At 38.6% G+C, this 24,798-nt stretch overlaps 1 protein-coding gene across 2 annotated transcripts in view; it reads right to left on the bottom strand.

Moving 5' to 3' along the window:
- Nucleotides 1-24,798, bottom strand: part of LOC138748272 (mitogen-activated protein kinase-binding protein 1-like) — a 58,463-nt gene that overhangs the window by 6,948 nt on the left and 26,717 nt on the right. Inside the window, exons 15-28 of one of the 2 annotated variants that reach the window (XM_069908142.1) lie at nt 24,647-24,768; nt 23,400-23,475; nt 21,373-21,484; nt 19,826-19,889; nt 19,190-19,309; nt 17,380-17,495; nt 14,602-14,666; nt 11,188-11,424; nt 7,903-8,072; nt 6,735-6,883; nt 4,451-4,519; nt 3,403-3,570; nt 3,195-3,312; nt 1,782-1,836 (exon numbers count right to left, since the gene is read on the bottom strand). In XM_069908142.1, coding sequence (XP_069764243.1) covers nt 1,782-1,836; nt 3,195-3,312; nt 3,403-3,570; nt 4,451-4,519; nt 6,735-6,883; nt 7,903-8,072; nt 11,188-11,424; nt 14,602-14,666; nt 17,380-17,495; nt 19,190-19,309; nt 19,826-19,889; nt 21,373-21,484; nt 23,400-23,475; nt 24,647-24,768 — 1,641 coding nt within the window. The remainder of the gene's footprint in view (nt 1-1,781; nt 1,837-3,194; nt 3,313-3,402; nt 3,571-4,450; nt 4,520-6,734; nt 6,884-7,902; nt 8,073-11,187; nt 11,425-14,601; nt 14,667-17,379; nt 17,496-19,189; nt 19,310-19,825; nt 19,890-21,372; nt 21,485-23,399; nt 23,476-24,646; nt 24,769-24,798) is intronic. The other variant, XM_069908143.1, reaches the window with a different exon arrangement.

The raw sequence follows: 24,798 nt of genomic DNA, 5'->3' as shown, positions 1-24,798 counted from the left end.
CTAATAAACTGTTTTGGCAATCTTATAGCTAATGACAGACAAATACCTGTATTGGAAAGACCCATTAAATATCATTAAACCATATTATGCAGATAGTTTCCTCTTCAGTTTGGTGATGGGAGTGCACAAGGACCAAGAGGTCTGATGTTAATCAGTTATCATTTAATGCAAGAGAGCAGTAATAGGGTTACAATTAGGTTCAACATCCTTGAGCAAGAAATAGCCAACTACCATCCAATTATTCCTGATGAAAATTAAAAATTAAACATGCGGCATGGTAACAGGCCATTTCAGCCCACGAGCCCATGCCACTCACTTACACCCGATTAATCTACAACCCCGGTTCATTTTAAACAGTGGGAAGAAACTGGAGCCTCTGGAGGAAACCCACAGACACGTGAGAATGCACAGGCTCCTTACAGACAGCACGGGATTCAATCCCTGGTCCCAGATGCTGCAACAGCAATACGCTAACCATGCCACCTCAAAGTATGAAATGGTTTAAATCTCATGACAAGTTTTAAAAAGGCAGCATGTGGAGTCCATGTTCTTCCCCAAGTCATGGATCACCCTGTCAGTGAAATACTTTGCTTGTCCCTATTAATCAATGAATCTAAATCCTGTAACCCACTACCCGATTCATTTCCAGTAATTCAAAGTGGTTGGAGCAATAGGCATGTAAACAATTGCATGACCAGAAAAGTGGAAAAAGGAAATGGCAGGATTGCGTTGAAATACAATACCCCCACCTCCAAAGCACAAGTTAGATTACAAGTTCCTGGATTTAACAGGAATTGATCCACTCTCAAAAGATTTGTGCCTTTTAATCAAATTCACCACATAACCCAATTTGATTAACTTCACAAGGAGTTTCTTAACAACTTTTCTTGGGGACAATTACCCAGCACATTTTATATTTCCAGAAAGATTTTAAAAAGGATTGACAACTATTTAAAACAATTTTCAGGAATTAAGATTCTCAATGCATGAAGGAGCTCAAGTAATCTGTGAATCTGGAAAATTGTCAGGTGAAATTCAGTTATCTGTATTTCTGTGACAAATCTCCACTGAAAGGTTGGAAGAATTGAACCGAAGCAATCATTCTCAGCAGGGAGAGTATTTAAATAAAAGCCTGGTTTTCTTTTCATCTCACGTAAATATTTTTAAAATGTTTTTTGATGTAGTCTGTAGAAGTATGGAAGGAACCAAAATCTAACAGCTTCACAAGAAAGGGGGCCCCTAAACTTTCAGCAGCCCCGGCGTGGGATGTGGGGGAGCAGCCCCGGCGTGGGATGTGGGGGAGCAGCCCCGGCGTGGGATGTGGGGGAGCAGCCCCGGCGTGGGATGTGGGGGAGCAGCCCCGGCGTGGGATGTGGGGGAGCAGCCCCGGCGTGGGATGTGGGGGAGCAGCCCCGGCGTGGGATGTGGGGGAGCAGCCCCGGCGTGGGATGTGGGGGAGCAGCCCCGGCGTGGGATGTGGGGGAGCAGCCCCGGCGTGGGATGTGGGGGAGCAGCCCCGGCGTGGGATGTGGGGGAGCAGCCCCGGCGTGGGATGTGGGGGAGCAGCCCCGGCGTGGGATGTGGGCCAAAGAAAGGTCGAGAATGACTGCCTTAGAAGATTAGTGACTTGGCACCACTAATGCAATCTCCAGTTTGTACCCATCATGTTTGGTTTCCCATTTGAAATTAAACATTGGTAAACATAGCTGTATTTTGATATTCATCAACATCAATAAATGACAAGAATTTTTTTTTAAAAAGAGCCAAAATTAGCTACTCACTTCTTGCGAGCATTTTCCCTGCCGTTGGAAATTGAGGGGAAAAGGTGCTGGTTTCCTGTCAAGAAAAAGGAAATGACAATGTTTCAATAAACATGGCACCCACCACAGTGTATATTTTTAAACCACCAGAATGAAATGCCACGGAGAGCAAGCAGAGGAGGTTTGCCAAGATGTTGCCTGGATTAGGAAACAAGACTTGTGAGGCAAGGTTGGCAGAACTGGGACTTTTATCTTTGGAGCAAATTGTTAAGGTTAAAACCTTGTGTTTTAACTCTTAATTAATTTTGTCCCTGTCTCTTTAAGAGAACTATTGTTTATAGTGTTAAAGTTTGTGTATTTCTTTAAAAGCTTTTTATATCTTCATTATACAGTAAATGCTTTGTTATTCGTTATGAAAGTCTTGTTACGAAGCTATGCAAAACATTTATCTGTTTTATCAATGAATTAAAGCTACTGAAAGAAACAGCCAGAGTTTGATTTGTTGGATTAGAGATCGAAATTTGAGATTTTGTAGCTCACGCCTTGGAAGATGATTCTTTGAAATGAGGATATATTAGAATAAGGAAAGTGTCCTCTCATCTTCTATGTATAGACGAGACGACAGAGATGTACAAGATTCTGAGAGCCATAGATAGACACCAGAGGACATAGGTACAAGGTTAAGGGAGGGAAGTTTAGGGGACCATAAAGGGACAAAAGGCAAAGGAGGAAAAACCCAACACCCAACCAACCAATTTTCCCCTGCAACCGTGTCTGCCTGTCCCGCATCGGACTTGTCAGTCACAAACGAGCCTGCAGCTGACGTGGACATTTACCCCCTCCATAAATCTTCGTCCGCGAAGCCAAGCCAAAGAAGAAGAAGAAAGGGTAAGTTGTTGCATGCAGGCGGTTCTGCCCCCCCCCCCCACAGAGATTTGTGGGTGCCTGGAATGCCCTGCAGGGGATGGTGGGGGAGGCTAAAACATTGGGGGCATTTAAAAGACTGACAGAAACATGGATGAAAGAAAAGTAGAGGCTTAAAGGTTAGGGAGGGTTTAATTTGTTTTAGGAAGGAATATATAGGTCGGTACAACATTGAGAGCTGAAGGGCATGTTCTGTGGTGTATAGTTCTATGAAATGTGCCACATTAGTTTACCACACCAAAACACTCAAAACATTTTGAGAACTTTTGAGTCTCTGAGATGAATATGGACCAAATGGTGTATGAAAAGTGCCACAGGCCAGCATAGGAAGTATTCAAGTATTAAACATATTTCATATGTCATATATTCAAGAGTATTTGAAGGTACTTTCAAACCACTGGATAGTGAGCCGACATCTAGGATTGCTAAAAACTTATTAAAAAAATCTGAAGGGATCCACAAAATTGTACTATTACATTCATTAAATGTGTGAAACCGTTCAATACTAACCTACTACTTCTGTGGTAGCAAGACAGAAATCGAGCAGAAATACTTAAACGAGGATTCAGGAAGTTGTTCTCATTTTCCAAAGTTTGTTGAAGACCTTTTAAAGAATTGTCAAATTTCTCTGCAAATTAATAAACCAATCTTGTCACCACACCTGCATATGGATATTAGTTTGAAAAAAAAAACCCCCACATTTTATGCAAGTTGTTACCATTCAGAACTTCATTAGCGAGAGCTTCAAAGTTGTGTTTGACAAATTTTTCTTGATCTGGTGTTTTTGCTGCGTGCACTTCCTGTGGTATAGGGATGCACTGTTCCTCCTCCTCTTCTAATCCTGAAGAATGACCGTCAGAACTTAGCTGGCCCACAGAGTCAGAATCTAGGGAGGGTAGATGCAAATTACATTTATGGGTATGATTTCCTTAGAGCTTCCTTTTTGCAATTCACCTAGTGATCGTTGATCACATCAAAATCTATGCTGCATTGACCCAATCAAAACAAAAAAGGCATAAACAATGTCGCATGCTTTATACCTTGTATGACAGCATAAAACAATCCTTGAAATTTAAAAATGTCACCTCAAAATTGGGTCGCCTAAAACATCGGTCCTAAAATCTGAACGATGAGAACAAAGTCTCAACACCTCTGCCATCTTCCTCTCGTTCCAATCCGATCTTGCGCGTGCCCTGTTAGTTACCAACGAAGTCACAGCGCTCCCCTGCAGGGTTCATCCTGTTACAGGAGCCAACTGTGGTTTATTTTAAAATAAGCTAATAGAAACCTTTACAGGGTTATTTGGTATTAAAATATTGTGATTTGGTTTTTTAAACAGTATCCACTGGTTAGCAGTAAGTGACAGACTTTTTTTGGGGGAGGGGTCATCTTATAGAAAAGAGTATCATTCAATTCCAGGGTCATCATTTATGCATACAAGATAGTTAACAAGTATAACAATTACAAAATCAACATACAACAAGAGGTCATCATTCTCAAGCCTCTTTGGTAAAGTATCCAATTAATCTCAATCGTTTATCAGTTCCCCATTTAAGACTTTTTGGCTCCACGTACCATAAATCCTTCAATTATACTGGATAGCAATCTCCCCCCCACAAAAGATTTACTTACTGAAAAAAAGAATTGGGGATTATAATACACAACTTCAAACTGAATAAATCTGAAATTATCTTTGTGTATCATGTAGTAAGTAGGAGAAACATTAAATTAACTTTTATTAAATTTAGCATTAAGCATATACTCGCCACAAATGGAACAGAATGGATCGCAGCTGTTCAGACATTGATGAGACATTTCTGCTGTATTGAATCTTCCTGAAGACAATAAATGCTATTGTTAAGTCCACTCACTGTGCTATTGTCTGAAGAACATGTGCATCAACATGCGTTCAATCCATAATCAATGTAATACACAGCATTTGGATATGTGAGCTCCTTTTATAGCTTGTCTGCATCTATCTTAAGTATCCCCAGGCCTAAGACAAGATTTGCATAGCGCCTGCATTGAGGGCCTACCCAGGCATTCTTAGACTGACTGAAACAGCTGGCTCTGTGGGCAATATACCTGTAGACTTAAAATAGGACAGGAAATGACAAATTAGGTTATATCTAAAAATGGCACATGGTACAAAAATTTTTAAGGTGATTTTCTTGATCAGCCCTAAATCCATAAAATACACCTAAAAGTGTTCAGAAAGCAAAATCTTCTTTCAGGTAATCTTTTATTATTTCCTCCCATTCCTTTCTTGCAGATTAACTACCAGTTGACTCATACCCCACTTCCCTGCCCTACAGTACTGATGAAAGAACCATTCTTCTGTGGATTCTGCCTAACAATGCACTTCCAACACTTTCCATCTTTCAGATCTCCAATATCTACACTATTTTGCTGTTTCATATGTCATATATTAATATTTCAAAGAAAATGTGCCATTTTCTTTGTTCCAGCCTGGTTTTGGAGCAGTTTTCCAATGGAAACCCAAATTCTAAATACGCCTGTGAGTAGATTCCTGTGAGGGGCACTGGACATAGTGGGGGCTCTGTCTGCCTTACGGTTAGCAAGAGTTAAATAATTTCTTGTGCTACATTCTAGATGTAGAATTACATTCTTTTACTTTTTTATAAAGTGCCTCGACTATAGCAAATTCCCATTTTAGTACAAGTTGCTAGCTGCTTTGAGACAACTATTTAGACAGCCCTCCTCAGATTCAGACCATAGCCAGTCTGCAGTTGGGAAAATGCTTCAAACACAGCATGGATTCAGAAAAGGCAGTCCAAGTTTGACAAATTTACTAGAGTTCCTTAAGGATATAACAAGCACAGAGGGAAACAGGAATGTGTAGTTGGATTTCTAGAAGGCATTTGATAAGATATCATATAAAATTACATACAAGCCCAGGATTCATGGCACTGAGAATAATGTATGAGCACAGACAAAGGATTAGTGAACCAAAAGAAGGCAGAGAGTCAGAATAAAATGGGCATTTCTCTGGTTGGTAGTGGTGAGGAGTGCCACAGGGGTTGGTGCTAGGCCTGCAACTGTTCATAATATATACATTGTGGATATGGAAGAGAGGATCCAGCATAGGGAACCCAAATTTGCTGATGACACTACATTGAGTGAAGAAACAAATTGTGCAGAGTTTGCAGAGATACAAATAGGTTCCCAGCACATTTGATTCAGCTCGGTTTCTGACATTAACTTTCTGTGGGGCTGCTGGGGCTACTGCAACAGCAGCGCTGCTGCTCATGTGGACCCAGAAGAACAGTGAGTGGAGACACAGCGCTCCTGTGCAGATCCTACTGATCATTGTGATGACAGCCCCGCACAGGGTTTAAATGGCCTGCTAAAGGGGCTGGTGTTTCTCCCCCCCACAAAAAAAACCCCATATTTTGGAAACCATGTACAGTACATCTGGGCCCAAGATGGTGGCGCCCATGCTTGGCAGCAGACCACGAGGAATTGGGAGAGGACCCTGCAGGGAAGGTGACCAAAATGGCAGACCAGCAAGGCACTCAGCATCTGAAGGACCTTCACAGGTTGTGGGCTTCTGGAGACTGGTGGCTAAAGGACTCACACCAGACTGCCGGACTCTGGCTCATGAAAACCAGGTATGGGGACCAGGATTTGTGTTGGTGCAGAGGCCAAGAAGGGCTCCCAGAGGGTCTCAGATGTTGAAAGCTTCCTGAACATTTCAAGAGGCTTGAGATTGGAAGGTCAGGTTCACCAATGGGCCAGACAGTGGGCACCCGGCTGCAGAAGTTACTGGAGGACAATCCACAGCCACTCGGCATCTCTGAAGGGACTCTCTTTCACGTCCCTTATTGTCGGGTGCAATGAGCTATGCTAGTGGCACCTGTTTTTACAATAGGAAAAATGGGATGGGATTTTGTGTATAATCACATGACAATAAAGGAGTTGTGAATTTCATTTTTCAACACATATCCCTCCCTCCAAATCTTGAATAAAAGTTATCCTGTTCTATTGAAGGGAACCAAAAAAAGTTATTTCCTTTTCAGAATCCCTCACCATCCTGATGTTGTTCATGGCTGGCGGTGTGGCTGCTTCCTGAATCCATTGAGTAGGCACTATCAGGACTATTCTCCATTGAATGCACAATTGGCCATTCAGAATCACTTTCCTGCAGTTTTTTTGGTGGTTCTTTTACTTGATAATCACTGCCATGGAAGATGATACATAATCAATGCACAGCACCTTAAGAAGTTCTAACAGGATAATAATGGATTCACAAACTAGGCATAAAATCTTATCAAATTATGGTATACACATTTTGCACGTGCAATATTCTCACACATCACACTTGTGTAACTATATATCGACTTACCTCTATTAACCTCACTTTTGAAGGAAAGTAGTTTGCATTCTTCTATTTAGCAATTCTCATAATGATCCATTCAAATTTTAAATTACTGGTAAACTCCCTATCTTTCTGCTCTGACAACCTACTTAAAATCTTATTTTATACTTTTACCAAGATGTAGTCATTTAGCCCATTCAGTTCATACCAGCTTCTGGGGAGCAATTCCAATAGCCTGATTTCAGTTTTAATTTCTCTGTATGTAGTAAAATCCATTATCCAGAATTCAAACTGGCAAGCTCAAGCAACCGGCAAAAAAAAAAACCACGGAAAATAAAAAAATATAGGGAAGTTTAAAATTGGTGCATCTCACTGTTAGTTCCTCATTTACACCACACGCAGATTCAAGCGACCAGAAAATTCATTTATCTGACATCCACCAATCCGTGTAGGTGCTGGATACTGGGGGTTTTGCTGTACAGGTACTTACAAATTGATTTCCATCAATTACCCTTTAATTATTTTTGCCATTAACCTGGACTAAGAGGTAAATTACAATAACCAATTAACCTGTTGTGTCTTATAGACATAGGAGAAAAATCATTTCAAAATAGACAAACTCTACAGACAAGCACCAAGGTGAGGACTGAAGCTCCATTCCTGGATAAAAGAGGAAGCAGAATTAACTTGTGCCACTCCACTATTCCAGTTGGAGATATTGGGACACTTCTCAAGAGCTGCATTCACACTACTTAACAGCTAACATCACAGATGACAAATGCTGTACATCATAGCACAGATATGATCATTTTGTAGCAAGATTTGATGAATACCATAGAGTAATTTTAGAATTCAATATTTAATGCTCAGAATACTCACTTCTCTGTACTGGTAGAATGATCATCATTCAAAGAGTAAAACATTGGCATGGTTGGTTCAGTTTCCGCTACATCAGTCGTCTGGGAAAAGGTATTATCTGTATCGACTGGGAAGATGGAACTTGGCCTTCCCACAGAATTTCTTGATAAAAGATCAGGGGAAAATTCCATCTGAAAACAAGATTGTGGGTATTGTAATATAGAAATACATTTTAGATTAAAGTTGAACAGTACAAATCTGATGTGCTAGAGAACAAGATGGAAACATTTGTTCCATAATTTCATCAACATCTTCACCTTATTGACTATTTTAAATAATGAATGCATAATGTCAAAACCAATGAAAAGGAAAGCACTCCTTCATGTCATTCATAACGATACAAGACTGGATGCAAGAAGGATCTCTGGCACTATGCTCGCTCAAACCATCATTCTGCTGGTTCATTCACTTAAATATAGCTATTAGCAAACTTTTGATTATACTATCAATCATCGAATTGCATAGGAAATGCAAAACATTTAGTTTAAAAAAAACAGTATTTAAGTGCTTAACCGTTGCAATTAGGCTCAATATTTCTGAATTGTAAAAGATCAAGATTTCAAAATATTTGAAAAGCTCAAGAAAGATTTTGGTTGCTCAATTTCCAACAGGCAATCCAGTTCTAATTTTTTTTTGTGGCAGTCTTTAATAAACGCAGAAAAAAAAAAATCAGCCTTGAACATTGGTGGCACAGTTAGCACAAAGCTGTAACAGCACCAGCGACCCTGGTTCAAATCCAGCGCTGTCTGTGAGGAGTTTGTACGTTCTCCCTATATCTTCTGCATGGATTTCCTCCAGGTTGTTTGGTTTATCCTCACCCGTCAAAATGTACAGGGATTGTAGGAATGGTAAGAGGAAAGCTAGAGACAAAATTGGTCCCTTAGAAAATCAGAGTGGAAAACTGTGTGTGGAACCTAGAGAAATGGGGGAGATATTGAACAGTTTCTTTTCTTCGGTATTCACTAAGGAGAAGGATATTGGGAGATGTGGGATAAAAAAAGCAAATTGGGTAAATATGGGGAATATAGAGATTACAAAAGGTGTAGTTTTAAGGCTTTTGAAGAATATAAAGGTGGATAAGTCTTCGGGACCAGACGGGATCTTCCCCAGGACATTGAGAGAAGTGAAGGAGGAAATAGCAGAGGCTCTGGCGGTAATTTTTCAAATGTCATTAGATATGGGGATAGTGCCGGAGGATTGGCGCATTGCGCATGTGGTTCCGTTATTTAAAAAGGGTTCAAGGAGGAAGCCTGGCAACTATCGGCCTGTAAGTTTGACGTCTGTGGTAGGTAAATTAATGGAGAAAATTCTTAGAGATAGTACTTATAAACATCTGGATAGACAGGGTCTGATCAGGAGCACTCAACATGGATTTGTGGGAGGAAGGTCATGTTTGACCAATCTGATTGAATTTTTTGAAGAGGTGACTAGGAATGTGGATGAGGGTAGCGCAGTGGATGTTGTCTATATGGACTTCAGTAAGGCCTTCGATAAGGTACCACATGGAAGGTTAGTTAGGAAGGTGCAGTCTTTAGGTATAAATTTTGAGATAGTCAAATGGATTGAACATTGGCTGAAAGGGAGAGGCCAGAGAGTGGTAGTGGATAATTGTCTGTCAGGTTGGAGGCCGGTGACCAGTGGTGTGCCTCAAGGATCTGTATTGGGCCCATTGTTGTTCGTTATATACATTAATGATCTAGATGATGGGGTGGTGAATTGGATTAGTAAATATGCAGACGATACCAAGATAGGTGGAATAGTGGATAATGAAGAAGGTTTTCAAGGATTGCAGAGGGATTTGGGCTGCTTAGAAAAGTGGGCTGAAAAATGGCAGATGGAATTTAATGCTGATAAGTGTGAGGTGCTTCATTTTGGTAAGAAGAATCAGAATAGGACATACGTGGTAAATGGGAGAGCATTGAGAAATACAGAAGAGCAGAAAGATTTAGGAGTGACGGTACATCATTCCCTGAAGGTAGAAACTCACGTGAATAGGGTGGTGAAGAAGGCTTTTAGTATGCTGGCCTTTATCAATCATTGCATGGAATATAGGAGTTGGGAGGTGATGTTGAGATTGTATAAGACGCTGGTGCGGCCTAATTTGGAGTTCTGTGTGCAGTTCTGGTCGCCTAATTATAGGAAGGATATAAACAGAGTGGAGAGAGTGCAGAGAAGGTTTACCAGAATGTTGCCTGGGTTTAAGCATCTGGAGTATGGGGAGAGATTGGACAGATTGGGTCTTTATTCTTTGGAGCGTAGAAGGTTGAGAGGGGATTTGATAGAAGTATTTAAGATTATGAAAGGGATAGACAGAATGGATGTGGATAGACTATTTCCGTTAAGAGGAGGAAAGTTTAAAACAAGAGGACATGAGTTAAGAATTAAGGGGCAGAGGTTTAGAGGTAACATGAGGGGGAACTTCTTTACTCAGAGAGTGGTAGCTGTGTGGAATGATCTTCCGGGAGAAATAGTGGCGGCGGAGTCAATTGTATTATTTAAGAAAAGGTTGGACAGGTATATGGATGAGAAGAAGATGGAGGGTTATGGGCATTGTGCAGGGAGGTGGGATTAGAAAGGGGTGTTTGGTTCGGTGCGGACTAGAAGGGCCTAATGGCCTGTTTCCGTGCTGTAATTGTTATGTTATGTTATGTTAATTGGGGTAATGGGCGGCATCAGCTTATGGGCCAGAAGGGCCTGTTACTGTGCTGTAGGTCTAAATTTAAATAAATTAAATTTAAAATTTAAATTTTGTGGTGTTAATACTTAAGCAGTGAAGTTAAAATTTAAAATTAAAATGATAAATACCCTGCAGATGTCACAACACAAATATTTTGGTACCATGACAGAATGTGTGTACAGTAGTTGTTAAGGTCAAAAGTAGAGGTTAATACATAAAAGAGCAATTTCAAACCATGACACCAGATGGTTATATTTAAAATGTCATTTCTCTGATCATGTTACTAAATAGAGTTGTTCCTCCTATTCATTTCCATACTAAACATTATTCTCCATGCATTGAAAACAGCCTCTCACATACAAGATAAGTGAGCATATACTGTATTCCAGACTAGATTTTATTGCAAATTGATTTTTTAGTAAACCCTGTCACTAGTAGAAAAATAATTTAGAGCATTACAAATTCTCTTGACAACATAAATGGCAGTACCAGTTCAACAAATGTACCTTCAATTCATTCGTGGCTATCACCAATTCATACATGTTACCAGTTCACATAGATTTACTCACCATCTTCAAGTTATCCAAATTACATGGTTCAAAACGGTCCTGCTCCACCAAGCAGCGGTTTCCCTGTGCCACCGACATTCTGTCTGGATTTGGGGTTGCACAGTACTCTTCCAACTGCTTCATTCCTAGTATGGAGTGAATCAGATCTTTGTCCATCCTTTCAGCCCATCTTCCTCGTGGATGAAACGTCGCTGTGTTACTTACTGCTCTATCGTGCACACCTTTATCACCTGCCTCCTGTAACAGGTTTAAATTAATTCTTGTAGAAAATGATGTAATAAAAGCCAATGGACATTAACTCAGATATACTGCCCATCTACGCAAGAACATTCCTCACAGCTGTATCTGACTGGCATCAAAACAAAGTCTCACCTTCATTTTTTTTTCTCACTTATTTTAGAAGGACTGGTTGCCTATTCCACAAATTTTCTTTTGGCACGCTTTCATTTGGTTCAATTTTTCCAGTTTGTTTTTTTTTAATATATACAAAAAGGTGTTTGCCATCACCACCATGGCCATCTAAACCTGAGGATTCCAGTCAATAGATTACCATGGTTTGTTAGAATCCAGCCTACTTTTTCCAATATTTTTCAAAATACAGTAGGAAATGCTAAATTCCTTCTGCTACTTATTCACCAACCAAAAAGCCTATCAATAAGAAGATCACTGTGGGTGTAAAATTTGAGAAATAGTGAGATTCTCGAACCAGTCAGCAGCAAAAATTACATAGGTACTAGATGTTGGGAATGTGGTTAAGAGGAGAAATCCCCATGGTCTACATGTCCCCCAGGCTTTTAAAAATATCCTGTATTTTGTTTTATCTTTTTGGACCAGTCCAAAAAGATAAAAGCCTATGAGATTAGGACCACGTCCAAAAAGATAAAAGCCTATGAGATTAGGACCACGTCCAAAAAGATAAAAGCCTATGAGATTAGGACCACGTCCAAAAAGATAAAAGCCTATGAGATTAGGACCACGTCCAAAAAGATAAAAGCCTATGAGATTAGGACCACGTCCAAAAAGATAAAAGCCTATGAGATTAGGACCACGTCCAAAAAGATAAAAGCCTATGAGATTAGGACCACGTCCAAAAAGATAAAAGCCTATGAGATTAGGACCACGTCCAAAAAGATAAAAGCCTATGAGATTAGGACCACGTCCAAAAAGATAAAAGCCTATGAGATTAGGACCACGTCCAAAAAGATAAAAGCCTATGAGATTAGGACCACGTCCAAAAAGATAAAAGACTATGAGATTAGGACCACGTCCAAAAAGATAAAAGCCTATGAGATTAGGACCACGTCCAAAAAGATAAAAGCCTATGAGATTAGGACCACGTCCAAAAAGATAAAAGCCTATGAGATTAGGACCACTTCCAAAAAGATAAAAGCCTAAGAGATTAGGACCATGTCCAAAAAGATAAAAGCCTAAGAGATTAGGACCATGTCCAAAAAGATAAAAGCCTATGAGATTAGGACCATGTCCAAAAAGATAAAAGCCTATGAGATTAGGACAATGTCCAAAAAGATAAAAGCCTATGAGATTAGGACCACGTCCAAAAAGATAAAAGCCTATGAGATTAGGACCATGTCCAAAAAGATAAAAGCCTATGAGATTAGGACAATGTCCAAAAAGATAAAAGCCTATGAGATTAGGACCATGTCCAAAAAGATAAAAGCCTATGAGATTAGGACAATGTCCAAAAAGATAAAAGCCTATGAGATTAGGACCACGTCCAAAAAGATAAAAGCCTATGAGATTAGGACCACGTCCAAAAAGATAAAAGCCTATGAGATTAGGACCATGTCCAAAAAGATAAAAGCCTATGAGATTAGGACAATGTCCAAAAAGATAAAAGCCTATGAGATTAGGACCATGTCCAAAAAGATAAAAGCCTATGAGATTAGGACCATGTCCAAAAAGATAAAAGCCTATGAGATTAGGACCATGTCCAAAAAGATAAAAGCCTATGAGATTAGGACCATGTCCAAAAAGATAAAAGCCTATGAGATTAGGACCATGTCCAAAAAGGTAAAAGCCTATGAGATTAGGACAATGTCCAAAAAGATAAAAGCCTATGAGATTAGGACCATGTCCAAAAAGATAAAAGCCTATGAGATTAGGACCATGTCCAAAAAGATAAAAGCCTATGAGATTAGGACCACGTCCAAGAAGATAAAAGCCTATGAGATTAGGACCATGTCCAAAAAGATAAAAGCCTATGAGATTAGGACAATGTCCAAAAAGATAAAAGCCTATGAGATTAGGTCAATATCCAAAAAGATAAAAGCCTATGAGATTAGGACAATGTCCAAAAAGATAAAAGCCTATGAGATTAGGACAATGTCCAAAAAGATAAAAGCCTATGAGATTAGGACCACGTCCAAAAAGATAAAAGCCTATGAGATTAGGACCATGTCCTAATTTCCTAATACAATTTAGCAAATTGTATCAAAACTGTCTTAATGATAGGAAGCCAAATCAGTGGGCTATCTTGCAATTACAAGTCATTGACAGTGATGCACCACAACCAGGATCCTTTGTTAGTCATCTACATTAAAAATTTTGATTTGAATGTGGCTCTCTGCCTTTTGACTCTCTACACCTGCCTCACATCATACCCTTGTGTCCTGCTTAATTTAAGAATTCTACAGTACATAATCCAAGGCACATGGATATTTCTTTTGGGAGAGAAGGTGGGGGTAAAATAAGACAAGGTATGTATTGCTGTGCATTTCAACTTTGCACTCCACTTTATTGTCTGAATTGAAGTTCAAGCTGTAGAAATTTGCAGATATCGTTTAACACGGATATCATAGTTCCCATCAACTCCCAGAAAATGCACCTGTAATGCACCTTCCTTTACTTATTAGCTACTTGTATAATAACAGTTGAATCTGGTCTCAAATCAAATTTTTTAAATCCAGCTCAAATTAAATCCAGTCTATTACATTGTTAAGAAACCTTTAAAATATGCAATAATATTTTACAACCTGCAATGCTTTCTTTAATTATACAATACATATTTGCTTTCCTCAAGACTTTTACGACAAGTCCTTAGACCAGCCATCCAGTGGGCACAGCATGCCATTCTTTATCAAACACTGAAATATATTCCCAAATTCCGTAAATCCTTACTTGGTTGAGAGCAAGTTTAGTGAACCAGTCCTCGCACGTTACTTGACTCAGTTGGGCAGACAAATTATTTGCTATTTTAAATTCACTTGCAACAATAAATCACAAAAATACAAGCCCTGCAAGCTGCAAACTACCTATATATTTATATATAGAAGAAACAGCTATGCAGAAGGGCTAAGTAGCATTTAAGACACTAAAAACTAGGAATTTATAGTCGTGAAATGACAAACTATTTCCATTCACAATAAAGTATTCTCTTCCTCCCAAAATACTTACCAGTCTCTTTGCCCACATTGGAAGCTTTCCATTTGTCAGTAGCAATGGAGCATCTTCAGCCTGGTCTGCAATATTAACAAGTTGTGTGTGAAAAACAGATTCTCCACAAATTGAAAGATAATGATCTCATTGCCATTTCTGGATTCTTTACTCAGATTTGTACAGAATGAAAAAAAAAGAAAGTAATGCATTTTCTGCAGAAATAAAACAATTTAATTGGCAAAACTTTTGCCTTTGGGCCATATTGCATTGAAAAAAATTAAGGTTAAAAAAATAGGATTTCTTTCACTTTAGCAATAGTCACAATTTAAAAGATTAACAGTAGTATATTAATATTAACAGAAGTGCAGGATCAGTTGAGGGTTTTCTTTTAAACCTTGGCAAGATCAAAACACTTATGAGACAAGGCATTCAGCCCTTCAAGGCAGCTCTGCCATTCAACGATTACACTAATCTACCTTGATACCACTTTCCCACAATATTTCCATATTCTTTATTTGCTCCATTTCCCAGAAACTTTCTGATCTTTAAATATAATCAGAAATTAAATGTCCATTGCCCTCTGGGATGGAGAATATCAAAAGACAAAACATCCTCTGAACAAAGACATTTTTCTTTTTTGTTCATAAACAGCACAGTTGGCGAAGCAGTTAGTGCAACGCCTTTACAGCATCAGCGATCAGGACCAGGGTTCGAATCCTGCGCTATTTGTAAGGAGTTTGTACACTCTCCCTGTATCTGTGAGAGTTTTCCTCGGGGATTCCGATTTCCTCTCACCATTCAAAATGTACTGGGGGTTATAGGTTAATTGAACTTGTAGGCCGAAATGTCCAGTTACCATGCTGTATGTCTAAATTTAAAAAAAAAATTAAATAGCCTTTCTTTAAGACTGTGGCCCTGGATTTAGATTCCTCAGCCAGGGAAACATCCTCACCAAATTCTAATTATTGGGTCATCTATATTTGTGAATATTTTAATGAGACTACATGTCATTCTTATATTCCAGAGAATAATAAACACAGGAAGGTTTTATTTTTCAATTTAGCCCTCCCTTAAGATGAATGAGTGGGCAACCATGGTTATCCCTTTGAACCTTGCAAATTATCCCCACTACTCAATTACCCACTTAGCAGGACTGGAAATGATCAATTTGATCACAGCCAAATCAGCAAATGTAGATGGTGAAAAATTTGGGTCCAAAACAGTTAGATGCAGGAGGTCCCATTTTTTCTGTTCTATTTTCTGTTAACCATTCTCAATCCATATTAGTATATTATCCCTAATTATACATGCTCTAATGTTATTCAACAATTAGCTCTATTCAAGCTAATTGAAAGCCTTTGAATATCCAAATAATCCACAGCCATTGACCCCATTTCCTAAATACATTAAACACATCCTGAAAAAAACTCAAATAGATAAAAAACATCTCTTCAAAAAAAAAAGCAACTTAGAAAACATTTACTGGCTTCTTGACATCGCATGAATTATGCATTCAGTATATTTCCAAATACTGATACCAAAGCAACTGGTTGATTGGTGGCAATTTTCTCCTTCCTTCTGCAGGCCACACCTGGTTACAAACCCTACACAAGAACAAGCATTCATAATATGATCAACTTCAAAAGTCCATACATGCGTTGCTATGAAGGACAGAACTAGTTTTCCTTCTCTTCACTTTCAGTGATTGTTCTTTCTTACCAGTCTTTCGTGCTAGGTCATTCAATAGAATTCTGTGGAGGCAGGTTATCAGAGGGAATTTAATACATTTCCAAACTAATGGATGTCTGTAAAAACTGAAGCTGTTTGAAATGAGCAAAACACATAAATCTGCAGATACTGTGATTTTTGTAGTAAAAACAAAAATGCTGGAGGAACTCAGCCAGTCACGCAGCCTCCAGGAGAGGTAAAGATATAACCAACATTTCGGGCCTGAGCCCTTCATCAAGGTACGAGCAAATAGTAGACAGGCACCTGAATAAAACAGCTGGGGGAGGAGCAACAGGTGATAATTGGATATGGATAAGAGGACAGGAGAAGAAGGGTGAGATTGGAGAGGGGCTGCAGAGATGGAGGAAGGGAGACCTAGGGAAAGAGATGGGGATGACAGAAACATGAGAAGCAGAGGTTAATGCCGTCTGGTTGGAGGGTGCCTGTACCTGGGACTGCCTGTGTACTTAGTGAACCTAGCAAATATGATCCATAATCTGTGGGAAGCATTCTAAGACCCATTTTGGAAGATTAAAACAAGAGTATCTGCCAACTCGTTAACTTTGGGATGAAGATCAAGACTTTGTTGCTTGTTTGCAGCTCATTAGAGTATTTTTTCTGAAATATTAATTCATCGGTATTAAATCTGGAGTTCAGTACTTCCAGAAAAGCTTCCAGACACCATATGTTAATTCTACTACTACTTCCCTTTCCTAGAATTCAACAATCAAGGCATAATCTCCATATACAATTGACCCTACACTTCAGATGTTCGAGTGACAGACATTCACCCTTGCAGAATTCACATTTGAAAAAAGGAACAAAATCTACTCACACAGAACTGATATGAAAAATGTAAATAAACAAACAAAATACATTTTATTCAACTCATTTCACGCTTCACATTTCCATGAAAATAACAATGACCATTTTCTAGGAACACAAACCCCCTTAACGTTGCTTCTATTATTCAAACAATGGTTTTAATTTGTTAGGCAGAAAAGTTTTAAATCACTTTTGGGGCTATTCATCTTTAATATACTCCAGAATTCATAAAACTGTTCCTACCTCTGTCCATGTATTCTTTCAAAGGAGTTTGGAATGACCCATCTTCTCCATCTTCCTCACTTACATCTTCCTCCTGATCATCTGAAGTTAACTTTTGCACCATAAATGTCTCCCTCCTAAATTAATGCAGAAGAGTTAATAAATGCTAAGGATAAACTCTTTTTCCATTTTGGAATGGTCCCAATTTCATCACAAAACAAACATCCTATTTTAATACTTTCCTGGGCATGTATGTACAATGGAGGAAACTACAGCACCGTATACATACAGCAACACCAGTAATTAATGCCACAATCTAAGGCAGGACAGATAGCATTCCTAAATCTACATTATCTCACCCAGTTGGCAGGGGTTGGCGGGGGGGAAGAGTCCTGTGCAAGACTTCAGTATCAAACCCAAGCTAGGTCACCACTGTTCAAGTTGTTATGCTTCCGACGTCCCATCAATCTCAAAAATGACAGCATTGCATTAAAAAAAAACTCAATTTCTCCTGCTGTGTTGACTTTTATCCCTCAGTCACCACCATGAAAGCAATTTGTGCACAAATCCACAACCCCAGTCACTTTCATAGGGCAGCAGTAACCATTTCAAAACTACTCAGCACCAATAGGTTTTCTTAAGGTTGTAAAAGGGGATTGATAAGCCAGTTAAATGCCTTTAGGCTTGTACTTAAGGGTAGCATTGAATCCTAAACTACTTTTGATTCCAAGCAAAGTTAGTCTTCAAGCAGCAGATTTTGCACTGCAGATTTGGCCCATCGAGTCTGCTTCGCTCTTCCAATCATGATTGATGTATTTTTTTGCCTACCTTCTTGCTTTAACTTTTGATACCCATACTTGTACAGAAGCCTAATAGCCTGAATACACCTGAGATTGTCTGATCTCGGAAGTCAAGCAGACTTAGGACTGGTCAATACTTGGAGGGGAGACTGCCTAGGAACACCAGGTGATGTAGGTTTCTGTGAAGGGTGCTGGACAAAGTGGAAATTCTCTGTCTGCCTGACAGTAGACCAAAGTTAAAGCATTTCATGTATGTTACATTCAACAATGTAACAACAATGGAACCTTTACCATGTCACGAATCTGTCAACCTTTGTTTTAAATATATCCACAGATCAACCACCTTCTAAGAAATTTCTCCCCATCTCTGTTCCAAACCTGCAGATTCAGTTGTTCTACATTTTCTTTCCAATTTGTGGTGTTTCACAACTAGGGGAATGACAAAATTCCCTGTGCAACTAACCAATGGATGAGGTTAACAATACACAATGGTGTTCCCAAAACCATTTAGAGCTGCTAGCTTCCAACTCATTTTACCACTCCAAGTTGAAAGGCAGTTGAATAATTGCAATAAGATACATCGTGATCCTTGCTAGCTTTGAAGTTGTGGGCTGAATATAGTTGGCATGGAGGAAACAAAGTGAAAGGAAGAGAATGGGTGTTGGCACCAGGAGAAACCAGAAGTTAAATCACAAAACCTATCCTAATGTATTTAGATCCAAATGATAGATCCAACTAGTATTCCTAGATACTTGGCAAGAGCACAGACAAATTTTTGGATCAAACTTTGTAATCTCCAAATCAAGACAAAGGCCATGTGATTTTTATGAAGCATCTCGCAAGTCTGCAGTTTAATTTTTAAGTGACATACCTGATTGGAAGAGGGAGTGAAGAGAATAAAAAGAACTTAAACTCTATGAAAAGTTTGTATGGAATTAACAAATAGGAAATGTAAATAATGTTGATAATGATCTTGACAATTGTTAATTTGAGTGGAAAAACTATAAATAAAATATCCCCCAAAAAAATACCTGAATGATGAAGGAGCCTTGGTTCCAGCCTTGTCTTTTTTAGTGATTTGCTTAATTTCAAAGAGTCGATGCCTCATACATGCAGTCAACTGAGGATCCAAGCGCCATTTGAAAATGCAGCTGTGGATTATAAATCAAGTTTAAAATCCTAAACAGAGGCCTTTAATATGTTCAGAAGAGTGCTTAGACTTTGACTTGCTATTCAATTATCATTTATGTCAGTTTGCATCACATTAACCAACATTTAAAATGTATAAAAGGAACCATGAACTGCCTGAATAAACAGAACATTTTGATTTAGTGATTTGGGGATGATGGAGAGGGTTGGCGGGGGGGGGGGGTGGGGAAAGAGAGCAGCAGTGTGAGCAGTAACTACAGTAGATGCCAGATGAATAGTAAATGAGAAAAGCTTATCTACTAACAATATTTCAGAATTTTCAAGGATGAAAAGGTCATTCAGTAATTGACCAAACCATTTAAAATGTACTACAAAATATAGAGAGGAAATGTTTAATAATTTTAAAAAAGCAAAACTTGACGGCCTCTTTGGTGAGGAGTTGGACACGGTGTTGGATTACAAAATGGCGGATTTCATTGTTCTCCCAATATCTATATCATTCAGCAGAAATCACTTACCTATCACCTGATACGGTTATCAGATACTTGCAGTCCTGAGTAAATTTCATGCCAGTTACAATTTCTAAAAAAGAGACAAGATCCAACATGTTGTAATGTTTCTAGAGGCTTAAATTATTGCAAGCTGCATGCAATATTTTGTGGACATTTCTGAAGAATCAATCACATCAAATTCGCAAGCTATTACCAAAAAAATTACTATTGTTAAAAACTCCTGTAATCATCGAATTTTTCACACCACTTTTTCGGGCCAAAAGGAGGGGGAGTGACCCAACTTTTACACAGGTCAAACTTTTGACCTTGTAAGTACTGTAATCGTTCAAGGTGTTGCTACCTAGGATGGCCAGGACCAAGTGGCAAGTCTGCAGTTGGGGCAGCCGGGGTTTTGGGAGCTTGGATGAGCATGCAGCCAGGGCAGGGATCTGTAGTTGGAAAATCAGATGGGTGGGCCAGGCCTAAAAAAGGGGTGGATTAACTTTGATACAGGTCATACTGTAACAGATTTGTGTTAACCTCTAATATCAAGCTATATTTCTTTTATAAAAATGTCTTAGTAAATTATAGAGTTAAAATATTGCATCTGTATTCTAAGTAAGTAAGCTGTGGATTGGCATAGGGTCACACACAGATCACAGAACATTAGTAGAGAACCATTATTTTCTGAGAAGTGTACAGACAGAGCTAATGGATTTCAAGTGGGTCTTAATTATTCAAGAACTGCTGAGGAAGCCATCGGTTTTTAACCAAAGCTACTTGAGCCTCTTGATCAGAGATGAGGTCAGAGGTTGTTATGGATATGGAATGGTTTTGAAAAAGGAACAGAACTTTGGTAGAAATAAAACTGATGGTCATGAGGTTTCCAAGAATTGGGACTCACCTCAGTAATGATGTAACAGTCACATGATTTGGAGAACTAGATTATTGAATTTAGACATTTCATTTTCAGTTTTGGAACAGTTCAACTTGGAGTTCACAGAAGTCAAAACTTCAAGCAAGACGAAGATTATGTTGAACTTTTAAAGATTGACTTTTCAGAATGGGACTTCGAATTAGCAAGAACAAACACGGACATACATTTACATTTGCACACAGTGGTGCTAGGTTTAAAGGTAAGTAAGAAATGTGGTTATTAATAGTTTAATAAAAAACTATTATTTTGAATATGCCATTGTCTGGTGAATTTTCCATTGCTTTTCCTGGTTTGGAGCCAACAAAAATCTTTTAGTCCCAAACATAATTAAAAGGCTTGTTAGTGTGTTACAATACAAAATCACCTAGTTTGTAGGCCAAGGGGGGGGGGGCGGGGGCGGCTGTGTATCAATGATTACACAGTATATTCGGCAGTTATTTCATTTAATTAATTTTCAATCTAATTCTTTAAACTCCATAGTGAAACATTATTTTAGAATAGAAGATTTTCAAAGTCATCATTTGAAAATAATGGATCATGACTTTCCATAATGTGCAGAAAATAAAACAGAGATTAGTAAATTGAGCAACAGAATTAAAGTCAAAAGTTAATTGCTTTGGAAGGTTAAGTAGATTACCTGAATGTCCAAACATGCTGGCTACACATTCTCCATTGCAGAAGTCAAAGATAGAAATATTTTTGTCTGAACAACTAGTGGCCACAAACGTGCCAGAAGGATCCATCTGAACCTAAAATTCAAAGCAGAGAACGTTCTAGGAGAATAAGACTACAAATCAAATAAATTGATTCAAAAGTCAATGTGAAAATGCAGAAAATATGAAAAATATTTTACAGAAACGATAAATTTACGGCACACGAGGCAATCATTCAGCAAATCAGTTCCAGGGCAGCCCAAAATATGACTCCAATCCTACTTCCTAGTACTTCAGCAAGAAAATTCAAACAAAAACTTCTAATGTTCGTTTTAAATCTGTACAACATTAAAAGAAAGTTCATTCATTTATATTAAAGTGTTTGCAATTTGTTTAGCAGCAGAGGGCACCCTCGATCATTCTTTGGTTGAAGAGTTGGGTTTTCTGCTGACTTCCAAATTTTGAATGCTGCCAGGTGGGTGATACAAGCTCAAACTTTACTTCATGAGACAAGATTCCTAAATATCTGCAACTAGTTGAATCATTAGAAGGCATGGGATAGCACAAACAAATTCAGACAGTCTGGTTATATTTCAGTGCAATTCATCAGGACACACAAAACAGAATGCAACGAACCTCAAGTGGTCTTTGAACTATAACAACGAACCTCAAGTGGTCTTTGAACTATAACAACAAACCACAAGTGGTCTTTGAACTATAACAACGAACCACAAGTGGTCTTTGAACTATAACAACGAACCACAAGTGGTCTTTGAACTATAACAACGAACCTCAAGTGGTCTTTGAACTATAACAACGAACCACAAGTGGTCTTTGAACTATAACAACGATCCACAAGTGGTCTTTGAACTATAACAACAAACCACAAGTGGTCTTTGAACTATAACAACGAACCACAAGTGGTCTTTGAACTATAACAACGAACCTCAAGTGGTCTTTGAACTATAACAACGAACCTCAAGTGGTCTTTGAACTATAACAACGAACCACAAGTGGTCTTTGAACTATAACAACGAACCACAAGTGGTCTTTGAACTATAACAACGAACCACAAGTGGTCTTTGAACTATAACAACGAACCACAAGTGGTCTTTGAACTATAACAACGAACCACAAGTGGTCTTTGAACTATAACAACGAACCTCAAGTGGTCTTTGAACTATAACAACGAACCTCAAGTGGTCTTTGAACTATAACAACGAACCACAAGTGGTCTTTGAACTATAACAACGAACCACAAGTGGTCTTTGAACTATAACAATGAACCACAAGTGGTCTTTGAACTATAACAACGAACCTCAAGTGGTCTTTGAACTATAACAACGAACCACAAGTGGTCTTTGAACTATAACAACGAACCACAAGTGGTCTTTGAACTATAACAATGAACAACAAGTGGTCTTTGAACTATAACAACGAACCACAAGTGGTCTTTGAACTATAACCTGTGCTCCTCTGAACTTCAGAAAGGATTCTTTCTAGTTTTATGAAAGATTCATCAAAAACTCAGAGCATGTGCTCATTCACAAAGTCAGCACTGGATCTCATAGTTAAGCCCATTCACGGGCTTTTTTCTTGCTGCGATGAAAAGAGCATATCCCTTGCAAGTATCATTTGGGGTGGCCCATTAAACATGGGCACCTGTCATTAAATTATCAGCTGTAAGCTGTTAAAGGCAAGACAGATGCCGGAAATTCCAACTCGAGGCAAGTTTCTAATCATCTGTTCTGTTGTGGTCCCTGCTGGTAATCTTCATTGACTGCAAAATCTTGGTTGCATTAACCACATGCAAGGGAGTCAATTTCTCATTGAAAGAAGGATGCAGCATTCAATTCAAGACCACAGAAAATCTGAATGAATCGTCAAAATGAATGTTCCAAGATCATTTCTAACTAAATTGGAGTGCTTCCTTTAAATTTTGAATTCCTGTATCAGGTTCATTGCTTGAAATTCTGTACTATTTCAGGTGTTTGAGGTTTGCAGTCCTTACTTTTAGGAGGATCCCGTCTTCACTCTGTGAACCTTTGAAGCATTTTTTTTGCTTTCCACTGCTGACGTTAAATACTCTGCAATATAAAAAATGGCTGATAAAGCAACGTTCCAGCCATCAGTAATACTTCATAACTAGTAACTTGTTCAGATGGCCATGTCTGATTTCATTGAATTAGAGGGAAAAAAAATGAAATAAATGTCTCCTTCATGGACTTCTAACATCAACCCACATTGCAGATTGTTCAAAATAAAAGGAACACAAGATCCAAAAACTACTGGAAAATTGGCTAAGTGTCAGGAAGCAAAGAATAATGATTTTGTGTTTGTGACCAGGCTGTTAATAGACACAAATACTCTTGCTTTTTATTGTACCTACTAACGATTTAAATCTAAAATCTAGGTAGTATGGTAAAGCTTGCAGATGATAGGATAATTGGCCTTTTGGATGATAGGGGGAAGGGATGCTTTCAGCTTCAGGAACAAGCAGAAAAAAAAGGTGTGAATAATGCATTTTGGAACTATGTAGAACTTCAATGGGAGGATAGATAAATAAAGAGGAATTGAGGAAGCTGGTTCACAGATTTTTCCAAAGGTATGGCAAATCACTTAAAGCCGTGAGTAAAGGTAGACGGAATCCTTTATTGATCAAGTTAATATAAAAGACAGGAGTGATATTAGAATTATTACACTATTGAAGTCACAGGTAGAGTACAGTGGTAAAGAGAAAAATTGCAACTGCATTGGAGTACACAGAAAACTGGAAAATATATTGCTAGGACTGAGAGAATTTAGATTCAAGCTAAGACTACCAGGGTATGAGCTAGTGGATATTGAGGGAAGACAAAATGAGGTGTATAAAACTGTAGAGCATAAATGGAATAGTCAGGAAGGGTCCATGCCCATTGGCTAAGTGATCAAAGACCAAGCAATTATTTCAAAGTAATCTGAGGAAGAATTGGTGGAGAAATTAATTTTTTCATCCAGAGTGGTCCAAAAAGGCTCGATATAGTTGATAATAATTTTGAACAGTTCTGTCCTCCAGGTCTTTAGGTTAAATCTGGGAAGTTTGGTCTAGGTTTAATAGCACAAATGACTTCTTCCTGCATCTCAATTTTTAAATTTGTAGCCTTTCTTTATCAATAAAAATGAAGTTGCTTAAAATTACAACATCTGATTTGAGAGGACATGAATGCAACATAACATACAAAATACAAAGACCATTTGCTCTGAAGGGAAGAAGCATACCTAATATTTCTGTCCTGGCAGCCTATGACTGCATATTTGTGAGTGATATCAATATCCATGTCATATAGGGTTGTCTTTCCAACGACGTGATGAGTTCTTGTAAATTGAACCCCATCGACAGACTGTCAAAAAATTATGAAAGAAGTTATTGC

This window comes from Narcine bancroftii, chromosome 13 (genome assembly GCF_036971445.1).
Source record: "Narcine bancroftii isolate sNarBan1 chromosome 13, sNarBan1.hap1, whole genome shotgun sequence".
Classification (NCBI taxonomy): Eukaryota; Metazoa; Chordata; class Chondrichthyes; order Torpediniformes; family Narcinidae; genus Narcine; species Narcine bancroftii.
This window is presented reverse-complemented; position numbering and strand designations above follow the sequence as displayed.